Source organism: Geotrypetes seraphini, chromosome 10 (assembly GCF_902459505.1).
Source record: "Geotrypetes seraphini chromosome 10, aGeoSer1.1, whole genome shotgun sequence".
NCBI classification, from domain to species: Eukaryota; Metazoa; Chordata; class Amphibia; order Gymnophiona; family Dermophiidae; genus Geotrypetes; species Geotrypetes seraphini.
The window spans coordinates 109,358,371-109,371,112 of NC_047093.1; the positions used below are offsets into that span (position 1 = coordinate 109,358,371).

Genomic DNA, 12,742 nt, shown 5'->3' on the forward strand with positions numbered 1-12,742 from the left:
AAAGCATAGCTGCAGGACTGGGTATTCACTGAAGGTCCTGATCACAAGCCATTCATGGATTGTATAAGTGCTTATGCCTAAGCCCATACAGTATGTTCATATAGACCTGGCTAAATTACTGTTCTATAAAAAAAAAAGTAGACACCTTCTTTCCTTTATAGAATAGGGTCCTACCACAAGCCCTCTGGGTGCCTAATTGTAGTCACCATATCACAGAATTGCCCTTCATGTGTGGACTAACCTCATGAAGGAACTGTCTGAACAGGTGATTGTTGAGTAGCCTTAATTTCTCTAGTTCATGCTTTTTACTGACACCTATTTTGCTTTCCTCTCTTTCTCTCTCTCTCCACTCCAATGCAGCAAGCTACATGCCTTTATCTGGGATTCAGCTGTGCTAGAGTTTGAAGCCTCACAGAAATGTGATCTTGTGACCACTGGGGAGCTCTTTTTCCGCTCAGGCTTTGGAATTGGTATGCGGAAAGACAGCCCTTGGAAGCAGAATGTCTCACTCAATATTCTCAAGTCAGTATTAGTTTTTCCTCTTCCTTTATATTGTTGTACTGTGAAAGAATCATGATCAAGGGCTGCACAAAGCTGTCACTGCTTCATCCATGCACAGCCCAGTCACTGCATTGCCCCTCCCTCTGATAGTCCCATCACTGTACAGTCCTATAATTGCTTAGAGCTGTCCATACACAGCCCTATGTATAGACTTGGAGCTATCATGCACTGGGCCATCTATGTGTGAGAGAACTCTACACAGCACTGTTTCTGCATTAAGCCATCTAAGTGCACTCCAAAATTGTCTTATTCACCACAACCACTCCCTAAAAGAATTACATTTGTACAGAGCAGTGTATTCCAGGGACATAATTACCACTGAGCAAGCTTGGCAAAATATCAAGGGCAAGCCAATGATAGGAGTCACCTGAAATTGCACCTTCCCTTCCTCTCCTCTTACCCTGTCTCCCTGCACACCCACTTCCCCTGCTGATTCCGCAAATGCTGCAATGGGTTACTATAGAGGCAGTACTGAAAGCTGTTCTCTGTCTAGTGTAGCCATTCCTCTGCCACATCCCACTCCTAGGAAGGTGCATCAGAGGAGTGGAATATAACGGAGGAAAGGCTCCACCAGACAGCAGTTTTCAACGCTGTTTCTGCTGCAACTCATCACAATGTTTGCAGGAAAGGCAGGGGGATTGACAGATGTTGATCCAGGTGATGTTGACCCCACTCAGACAAAATGGGGTAGGGGTAGGGATAGGGAGAGACACCAGACTGCAGGGGTGGAGGGGGAGAGGGAAAGAGATGCTGGACTTGGAGGATGAGCAGAGGGAACAGAGAAAGTGAGAGAAATCTGGAGCAAAGGGGAGGAGGAAGAGAGGGTGTGATACTGGACCTGGGGACGGAAGAGGGAAGAAAGAGAGACTAGGCTGGGGAGGGGAAGGGGACGAGACACTGGACTAACAGAGGGAGGGAGAGAGAAATGCCAGACCATAAAGGGTGGGGGAAAGTGAGGGTACAGGAGGTAGGAAAGACAGAGGAGAGAATCTGGATATGGAGAGGGACATGGACAAAGGCTCTAGAGAGAGAATAGGATCAGGGAAACAGAAAGCAGATGCTGGACAGGCAGATAGAGGCACTCAAAGACCAATGGTAGACATAGAGAAGAAATTCCAGAAGGGCTGGAGATCCTGGAGAGTGCTACGAAACAAAACAAACAAACCAGAAAAGCACAAGAGAGACACTAGGGCCAAAGCAATAGTCAAAACAACAAAGGTAGAACAAAAAATAATTTTTATCTGAATTTATTAATTGTAATATACTTTATTCCTTTTTGAAAATGAGTAATTTCCTTCCCCTTGGTCTCCACTACCTTGGGATCAATGATGTTAAAGAAGGGACCCATCTCAATTTTTCCCTCCAGGCCCACTTAGTTGTAGCTATGCCATTGGTGGGTTCACTTCCTGTAGTTTCTAGAAGAAAATTTTTCAACATTGCACTGTGTGCAAAACACTAAAACCATATTTTTAACTGTATTACACACACACAAACATACTGATGAAATCAGAGTACTAAACTAGCAATATACTCCAGCTTACCTTTTTCCTCATTTTGTGTTGCATAGACCATCAAGAGAAACTAGAAAATTCTACTTATTTGCTTATCCAAAAATTAATGGGTGTAGATATAAGACCTTCTTAGATAGGACCCTAGCATTTCAAGCTGGTAGGCAACTGTTCCGCCACTTATTTCTGTCAAATGGGATGATCAGTGACATTTCCCATAACGTCCCTGTATCTTTCCCATCTATTTCTTTCCTCTTTACACCATCTTTTATTAATGCCAAAAACATATTCATCCGAGACACCCGATTAGCCCTGATTGAATTGGATTGTCCTTTTTTCTTTTTATCAAAAGTATTTTGAGGTCTCCAGTCCCCCCGATCTCCTAACTGTCGGACCGCTTCTAAGGCTTCCAAAATAGTCCTGTCTATTTGATTGATCAACAAAGTTATCATTACCTGTTTGTATGCCGGTGCAGCATACTTGATAATTTTATTTCTCATGGACACTGTAAAAGGTAATGACATATATGTGTCAGCGTGACCTATTACTAAGGCTACCTTCATAGCCTCCTCCTTAATTCTCATTTGAGCATCTTTTAATGTATACCAAATTTTATCATTTGAGGGCCAATCAGATTCAAGTGGATATCACTTCGTGACACCCCTACTAATTATCCCTAATAAAGACCATTGGGCATTTTTTGTAGGATAAGGATCCTCCCATAACGCATTTTGTACTGCTACTTCTTGACTAATTTGAACAAATTTAGGGGCATCTGTGGCATCCAACATAATCCCTGCTGTGCCCAGCTCCTGCACCCGAATTACCCATTGTATTAGTGGTTCCCCAGGCTGCTGTGTGAAGCGTGCCATCGTATCCATGACTTCCTGTGGAGTAACATCCTCCATAACATTATTTCTAGTCAGATTTTCTCCTGTCTACAGATTTCCCTGTAATCTTTGTCTCCTCACAGGCTTTGCTTCTAAACTTTCTGCCTGTTCTCCTTCAACACATATATCCTCCTTACTGTTATTAGAATTTGAATCCCAAATATCCCCATCCCGTTTGTTTGGATTTCAATCATCCGGCAGATGATAAATTAAGATTTTAACTTTTCTGTAACTCACTTTCCGCCTCCGTTTCTTGTATTTACATCGTGCACATTGCTCAGCTGCCTTTTCTGTTACATTTTGATAGGTGTCTACCTTATCCATTAACAACTTATTCTGACATTGTAGCATTTTAATGGCATGCTGTTGATTACACATTTTCTTTTCCAGCTCTCCTAATTTCAATTGTAATTCATGTTTAGCTTCATGCAAATTCCTCCAGGCTGACAAAATCATCCTTCCTTGTCTAGAAATTCCTTCTTGCTCTTTTCCTTTTGAGATTTTCACCTTTTGTAAGGAGGCACATAATTCATGTGGATCCCCACTTCCAAAAGTACAGGATTCACAGAATCCTGCTTCTACAGACCACTCAGTGGCCATTAATTTACCTATACTGTCATTCCAATCCGGAATGGAGGGATTGGGAGCCTGCTTCTCAACCCCTTGTTTTCTGGGTAGCTTTTCTGACCACATTGATCACCCCACTTCTGGTACCAATATGTTCCGCCACTTATTTCTGTCAAATGGGATGATCAGTGACACTCAGAAAAGCACACAGACAATATAAAAGCATAAACAATAACCCTTTAATATATATATATTTATATGAATATAAGAATAAAATAGCTTCACCGTAATCCCAGGCAATGACCAGCCTTCACAATTGGGAATCCCTGCAATTGATAGGTGGGTGGACACGGGAGACTGTCCCTTTAGACGTCTTGGATTCTTCTGTTAGGGGCAGAGTCCCATCTTTTATATAGGGTGAAAGCTGCTAAGTTCATAGTAAAACAGCTGGTCCTACAGTAACCAGCGTCCTTTATTACGATTCAGGCACACCCGGTCCTGGTCTTTTGTTCTTTGTTTTGGCAACACCCAGGTCAAGGAGGTCAAGATAGCAGATAAGCAGACTTGTTGCAGAAACCAGCTTCCCATCTGGTTTTACTGTCCTTTTGATGTTGTTTGGGCAACCCCCAGGTCAAGGAGGTCAGGATATCAGATAAGCAGACTTGTTGCAGAAACCAGCTTCCCATCTGGTTTTACTGTCCTTTTGATGTTGTTTGGGCAACCCCCAGGTCAAGGAGGTCAGATAAGCAGACTTGAGGAGACATATCACGTAGTATGTTGAGTTTCAGTTACCCCCTGGCCATAGGCATAACAGCAACAATCTTGGTTAGGTAAATGTATTCAGCAAGCTATATTGCAGTTTTTGGAAATTAATTAAGTCCACTTTGTTCGATAAGTTTATTATTTAGTGAGTTTTCTTATTGAAATTCTATTTTACAAATATTTGTAATTTTTACTGTTTTATTGTATTTCGCTGATTGTCCTGCTCTTTTTAGTGTAAACCGCCTAGAACTTTTGGTTATGGCAGTATAAAAGAATAAAGTTATTATTATTATTATTATTATTGCTAAAAAGCATGGAAAACTGGAGTCCAGTACTAGATGAAAGGATTCCCTTGTAGTTTGGATAGGATTACCATATTTGCGGAGCCAAAAAAAATAGAGGACACAAAAAGTAAAAATTTTGCTACCTTTACTAAAGAAATATTTAAACCAGTTGCTCAACTCTCTCCTCCCCCCTCCCCCCGGTACCTTTTAAACAGCAGTTCTTAGCTGGCAGCGAATTGGGATCAATACATAAGACATAAGAATTGCCATACTAGGACAGACTGAAGGTCCATCAAGCACAGTATGCTTTTTCCAACAGTGGCCAACCCAGGTCCCAAGTACCTAGCAAGATCCCAAGTAGTAAAACAGATTTTGTGCTGCTTATCCTAGGAATAAGCAGTAGATTTCCCTAAATCATCTCAATAATGGCCTATGGACTTCTTTTTTAGGAAATAATCCAAACCTTTTCTTAAACCCTGCTGAGCTAACTGATTGCACCATATTCTCTGGCAACGAATTACAGAGTTTAATTGCACATTATATGAAGAAATATTTTCTCTGGGCTTATTTTAATCTACTAGTTAGTAGCTTCATCATGTGCCCCCTAGTCCTAGTATTTTTAGAAAGAGTAAACAAGCAATTCACATCTACCCTTTCCACTCCACTCAATATTTTATAGAGCTCTTCTTATCACCCCTGAGCTGTCTCTTCTTCAAGCTGAACAGCCCTAGCTACTTTAGTCTTTCTTCATAGGGAAGTTATCTCATCCCTTTTATCATTTCCAGCGCCCTTCTCTGTACCTTTTCTAATTCCACTATATCTTTTATGAGATACAGTGACCAGAATTGCGGCTGTACCATGGAGTGATACAAAGGCATTATATCATTTTCATCTTTTTATTCCATTCCTTTTCTGATAATTCCTAACATTCTATTTACTTTCTTAGCTGCCACCACACAATAAGCTGAGGGTTTCAATGTATCCTCAATGATGACACCTAAATCCTTTTCCTGGGCAGTGACACCTAACGTGGAACCCTGTATCACGTAGCTATAGTTCAGGTTCATCTTCCCCACATGCATCACTTTGCACTTGTTTATTAAACATCATCTGCCATTTTGACACCCAGTCTCACAGGGCCCTCTTGCAATTTTTCACAATCCTCTTATGATTTAACAACTTTGAACAACTTTGTGTCATCAGCAAATTTAATTATCTCACTAGTTATTTCCATCGTTAGATCATTGATAAATATGTTAAAAAGCAGTGGTCCCAACACAGACCCCTGGGAAACCTCACTATCTAAAACACACAAAAAAGACTTTCCTATAAAGATCAAAAGGGAAATGTCATATCTCCAATTCACACTTCTTTTTATCTTATTTTGGAGTAAAAGAAGAGAAGCCTCAGATCTCCATCTGCTGCCCGATATTCTCATGCAAAACAGACTTGAAAGGGAAGATGCCTCATTGGCTGAAAAACGTTCTTCCTTCCACAATTTTAGTGTCCAATTTCAGCAGTATGTATAAATATGTTTTGTAATAAAACCTTTAAACAGATTCAACAGTACAAAATATATTTGTTTCCCAATCCAGTTAGTTTCCAAAAATACTTATCTTCTCAGTGTTAGAAATGATCAAAACTTTTATTCTCACAATTCAGCCCCCTTCAGTATCCATTTAATTCTCTCAGTCCAACCGACGGTGGCCAGCCAGCATTTTGCTATGTGCTGCGTCAGGGTAAAAGACCAACTTATTTAAAGAAAACCATGCATGTATTGGAAAAACTTAAAGTTCACATGCAAACATTCCCTTTAATGTTCAAAAAAACCTCACTATTGGTGGTAAGTAATCAGTGTTCCATCAACAGTGAGTTTTTCTCATGACTAAATCCATATTGGCTTTCTCTCATTAATCCATGCTTATGTATATGTTCTGTCATTTTGTTCTTTGTAATAATCTCTAACATTTTTCCTGGCACCAACATCAGACTCACAGGTCTATAATGTCCTGGATCACCTCTGGAACCCTTTAAAAAAATCTATGTCATGTTGGCCACCCTCCAGTCTTCCAGTGCTGGATTTTAAAGAAAAATTGCAAATTACTAACAATAGCTCTGCAAGTTCATTTTTCAGTTCTATCAGCACTCTGGGATGTAAACCATCCAGTCTAGATGATTTGCTACTGTTCAATTTATCAAACTGGCCCATTACATCTTCCATTGTTACAGAGATTTGTTTGAGTTTCTCTGATTCATCAGAATTGAATACCGTTTCTGGCACTGGTAACTCCCTCACATCTTCCTACCCACGAGCCTAAATTTGGCTTCCAGAACCTCCCTACCACATTTCCCTATGTCATTGGTACCCACATATTCCAAGACAGCAGGCTCCTCCCAAGCACTAATATCTAGGTGATGCATAAGGTCCACCACCTTTGCACTAGGAAGGCAAGTGACAAAATGTTTTTCACATTCACCAGCCATCCTTCTATCTACGTGCCTGATTGACAGGGCAGTATTAACCAATAGGCCAAGTAGGCACGTGCCTAGGGTCCGAAATGGTCAGGGGGCCCAATGAAGGAGGACATCAACATTGTTTTTTCCAAATGGCGATGGGCCCCTCCAGCATCGATTGGCAAAGGGGGCCCCACCCAGATCGGCAAAGTGCCCCTCCCCCCCATCGATGGAAAGTAAGACAAGCAAGCAATGTGGGTAAGAAAGGCAACAGGAACTGTAATTGTGCAAGCAGTGTTGCTTGCCCAAAGCTTCCCTCTGACGCAGCTTCCTGTTTCTGCCTGGGCACATGGTGGGGTGGGGCGGGGCAGGAGGCCCAGTGTACTTGTGTGCCTAGGGGCCCTCAATGAATTAATCCTGCCCTGCTGATTGAATCTCCCATTATAACAGTTGTCCTAACCTTTCCTTCCTGGGCAAAAGCTCCTGGAGACACAACCTCAGTGGGCAGGTCCTAGGTACAGATATGCTTCCTACATCACTAGGGTGATACTCTCTTTTAAAAAGACCTCCCTCCTCTGAGGCAGCACAGAGGCTGCCAGACTGAGGTAAGACTTCTCTACAATGTCCCTGTGGGTCTCCTCTATGTAACTTTCAGTCTCCCTCAGCTTCTCCAAGTGTACTAGTCTAGGCTCAAGAGATCAGACCCATTCCCTGAGTGCTAGGAGCTCTTTGCCCCGAGCACACACATAAGACCTCTTGCCAACTGGGCGATAATGAAACATGTGACACTCAGTGCAAAAGACTGCACAGCCCCCATCTTGCTGCTGGACTGTATGCCTGCATCTCAATATTGGTGATTTCTTTCTTAAGTTACTAAGGGAGTTGGACTATGTACATTAAGGTCCCCTAAGATTGCTAGTTATATGTTAGGCTATGTAATGTTTAATGTTTGTTATTATTTTGTAATATTGTAATTGGTAGGTTACCCTCCAAGTATTTCTTAGACTATTTCTTAAGAGCTTATTACTAGCTAATAGAGATTAGCTAATTACTTTTTATAGCCTAATTAGATCAAGCCAGGGATGGGTGGGAATTAGGGTGGGAGGAAGGGAATTAAAGTCTAAACTGAAGCTGCCTGTGCCTATTAGTTGTGCTTTATACTGATACTTTAGCAATTTTAAAATAGCCCCTTGAAATACTAGCCTATGTACACTAACAGAGACTTCCTGTGCAAAGAAAAAAAAATTATCCCTAAATCTCCCTTGCTAAGTGAGCACATAGTTTAAATAAAATAAGTCCATGAGCTTATCTATATAGCTTTAGGATTCCCTTTTCCCAAGTTTGTAGGCAATTTCCCAGTAATGTCTTACCGATGAAGATCTCTCTGCTTCTGGAAGTTCTCTCACAGCACATCTTCTGGACTAATGGGGGAATCAGCAGTGCCCTATTTACGTGCTGCTAGTTTCTTGCTGATTCACACTGCAAATATTGTATCAGTGGGTCCTTTTGAGCTTTTGTCTTTAATTAATCACTGTAGTTTGATTGACAGATAACTGAATACAGTGTTTATCCTGATGCCTAAAGAAAACTCATGCAAGATTCTCTGTAAAAGTTACTCTCTCTAGTACAGGGGTGTCAAATTTGGTCCACAGGTTAATTAAATTTGGCCTGCGATTTGGCCCAAAATTTGGCCCTCTGTTTCTTCCCGCCCTCCATCCCGGCTTCCCGGTCTCACATTTAAAGCAGCCTGCAGAGGATCATTGCTCGGCTGTAGTGATCCTAGCAGGCTGCTGTAGCCTCCACAGCACGTTCCCTCTGCTGCGATCACGCCCCTGAGGTCAGAGGAGGGATGGGACTGCAGCAGAGGCAACGTGCTGCGGAGGCTGATGGCAGCCTGTTAGGATCGCTATAGCACCAGCAATCCTCTGTAGGTGTCCTAATTAGCTGAAGGTGAGACCGAGAGGCCAGGGGGGAAGCCAGAGGATGCTACAAAGAAGGAGGGCCCTAGTGTAGAAGTACACGGACGGAGGAAAAGGGGGGTCCAAAGAGATGTGCATATGCCATACTGAGGGGAAGGAGGGGAGAAAAGAAATAATGGGTCTAAAAACAAAGGGAGAGAGATGGTGGACAATGGGATTTTGGGAGGGAAGGAACAGAAAGGGAGAGAAGTTGGACTCAAAGGATGATGTGGGCGATAGAGATACTGGATAGGAGGATAGTTGGGAAGAGAAAGGGAGAGATGATGGACCCTGGGGTGGTGAGGAAGGAGGGAGAGATGCTGGATGAAAGGGTAGTTGAGAAAAGGAGAGATGGATGGTTAACACGGAGAAAGAAGAAAACAACAAATGGGCAGGAGATCCTGGCAAGCGAGTTATCTAAAAACAACCAGAGCCTGAATAGTGACCAAACAACAAAAGGTAGAAAAAATAATTTTATTTTCTGTTAGATTTGAAATGTATATCCTGCCAGAGCTGGTGTTAGACAGCAAGCGTGAACTAGGACCTAAAAGAGAGAGGAAAAAGTCTTTTTTATTTATTTTGTTTACATCACAGAGTTTCAAGTTTATTTAAAAATTTGATTTGATCACAAAATCATAATCCAATGCGATTTACAAATAACAATAAAATCAGGGTAAAAGAAAAAAAAAAACCCACATTGATTGAACCAGACAGTTGACATAATTTTAACAAAACAAAACACAAAAGGAAAAAAAGGATTAAATACAATTCATGAAGAAATAAAAAAGGCATAGGTAATAAAACAATTGGATGGGAAAAGGTTACCTGCTTAATTTTCACTAAACAACTCAATTAAAAGCGTCCTTAAAAAGCCAGCTTTTCAGAAAACTTTTGAACTTACTAAGTAATTTTTCTTCCCTTATATAGATTGGAAACAAGTTCCAGATTTGAGGGGCCGTAACAGAAAATATTGTGTCCCTCCTTGAGTAAATGAATCTTAATGAAGGGACTAAGAGAAGAGATTTTTCCTCAGAGCTGGCGTGGGGTTTGAGCGGAACTTGTAACCCTATCCTTCTAATAAGACAAAGGAGTCCTTTTATTAAGGTGCGCATTTAGCGCATGCTAAATTGGTTAGCGTTACCTAATGCCTGGCAACTAAAATTCAATGCAGAGTAATGCATTTGGGGATTAATAATAGGAAGGAACCGTATATGCTGGGAGGAGAGAAGCTGATATGCACGGACGGGGAGAGGGACCTTGGGGTTATAGTGTCCAAAGATCTAAAGACGAAAAAACAGTGTGACAAGGCAGTGGCTGCTGCCAGAAGGATGCTGGGCTGTATAAAGAGAGGCGTAGTCAGTAGAAGGAAGAAGGTATTGATGCCCCTGTACAGGTCATTGGTAAGGCCCCATTTGGAGTATTGTGTTCAGTTTTGGAGACCGTATCTGGCGAAAGACGTAAGAAGACTTGAGGCGGTCCAGAGGAGGGCGACGAAAATGATAGGAGGCTTGCGCCAGAAGACGTATGAGGAGAGACTGGAAACCCTGAATATGTATACCCGAGAGGAAAGGAGAGACAGGGGAGATATGATTCAGACGTTCAAATACTTGAAGGGTATTAACGTAGAACAAAATCTTTTCCAGAGAAAGGAAAATGGTAAAACCAGAGGACATAATTTGAGGTTGAGGGGTGGTAGATTCAGGGGCAATATTAGGAAATTCTACTTTACGGAGAGGGAAGTGGATGCCTGGAATGCGCTCCCGAGAGAGGTGGTGGAGAGTAAAACTGTGACTGAGTTCAAAGAAGCGTGGGATGAACACAGAGGATTTAGAATCAGAAAATAATATTAAATATTGAACTAAGGCAAGTACTGGGCAGACTTGCACGGTCTGTGTCTGTATATGGCCGTTTGGTGGAGGATGGGCTGGAGAGGGCTTCAATGGCTGGGAGGTTGTAGATGGGCTGGAGTAAGTCTTAACAGAGATTTCAGCAGTTGGAACCCAAGCACAGTACTAGGTAAAGCTAAGAAGAAAAAATTAAAAATTTAAATTGAATCAGTTTGGGCAGACTGGATGGACCATTTGGGTCTTTATCTGCCATCATCTACTATGTTACTATGTTATCTTAATAAAAGGACCCCTAAGTATCTTAATAAAAAATTTGACCCACAAATTAGCCTATGTTTTAGATTTTGGCCCCTTATGTGATTGAGTTTGACACACCTGCTATAGTAAATACTTTACACTAGATATTCACAAATAGCTTACTTTCAGTTTTTATTGACAGTTCTGCTGGAGAAGGTATAGAGACGAGCAACGAAGCTAATAAAAGGTATGGAGAACTTGGAATACTAGGAACGACTTAAGAGACTGGGATTGTTCTCCCTTGAGAAAAGGAGACAGCGAGGGTATCTGATCGAGACTTTCAAAATACTGAAAGGAATCGACAAAATAGAGCAGGAAAAAAAATTATTTACAATGTCCAATGTGACACGGACAAGAGGACATGGACTGAAGCTAAAGGGGGACAAGTCCAGGACAAATATCAGGAAGTTCTGCTTCACGCAACGAGCGGTGGACACCTGGAATGCTCTCCCAGAGGAGGTTATTGCGCAATCCACCGTTCTAGGATTTAAAAGCAAACTAGATGCACATCTCCTTACGAGAGGCGGACCGAAGGTCTGATCCGTAGATGGCAGTTCTTATGTTCTTATGAAATAGCTAAGTTTTAAAAAAGTCTAAACTGAAGCTGCCTAAGCCTACTAACTGTGCTCTATACTGATACTATAGCAATTTTAAAATAGCACCTTGAAATGCTAACCTAACAGAGACTTCCTATACTAACAAAAAAAACCCTGTCCCTAAAACTTCCTTGCTAAGTGAGCAAGTACTTTAAATAAAATAAGTCCCTGAGATTATCTTTGTTAGCCTTAGGATTCCCTTTTCTCAAGTTTGTAAGCAATTTTCTAGCAAAGTCTATCTTCAATCTCTCTACAATGGCATAATCAAATGATTTGAATGATCAAAGGTTATTTCCAGTGCTGCTGAGTTCAATGGATTATTAAATGGTTTTATAGTTGCAACTGTTTTCTGAAATCCTGAGACTGTAAAATCATACTAGGAAAATGTGTGGATGGAAACCTAACCCTATCCCAGATATCTCTGAAATGCTGTAACAACACTTACAGTCACTAAAGTGCCATTGCCTTTATCCAAATACATTTGTACCAAATGGATTTTTATAAACAGAATGCAATGAGACAGTTGCACTGCTTTGTTGGAGTCAGATAGCAGGAAAGACAGGCGAGAGTAGATGGTCTTTGGGTGTTGGGGGTCAGTTGTACTTCAGATTGGCTGCTGGAAACAAAGTTAACAGAAAATAGTTAGAGAGTTTAAAACTAGAATAAGGTCCATTATCCATTATGAAACAGCATTCTTAAACAGGTGCAGAGCTGCATAGCATGGATGAAGAAAGTAGAAGCCAGTAATTCTGGTTCCTCTTTTCACTTGCAGGTCCCATGAGAATGGTTCCATGGAAGAGCTGGACAAAAAGTGGGTGAGATACCAGGAGTGTGATTCTCGTAGCAATGCACCAGCTACACTCACGTTTGAGAATATGGCAGGTAATATAATTAGCAGCGTGCCTACTGCTTGATTTTTTTTTTTTTTTAAACTTATTCTTAGTTCACATGAGGCCTCTTGTAGAAAGCCACAGTAGTGATTCCTTGTGTAGCAAATGTGACAAAGTCAATAGAAATT

General features: G+C 41.3%; 1 protein-coding gene across 3 annotated transcripts in view; it reads left to right on the forward strand.

Moving 5' to 3' along the window:
• Nucleotides 1–12,742, forward strand: part of GRIN1 (glutamate ionotropic receptor NMDA type subunit 1) — a 415,565-nt gene that overhangs the window by 283,849 nt on the left and 118,974 nt on the right. For all 3 annotated transcript variants that reach the window (XM_033960212.1, XM_033960213.1, XM_033960211.1), the window contains 2 exons: nucleotides 361–522; nucleotides 12,497–12,606. In XM_033960212.1, coding sequence (XP_033816103.1) covers nucleotides 361–522; nucleotides 12,497–12,606 — 272 coding nt within the window. The remainder of the gene's footprint in view (nucleotides 1–360; nucleotides 523–12,496; nucleotides 12,607–12,742) is intronic.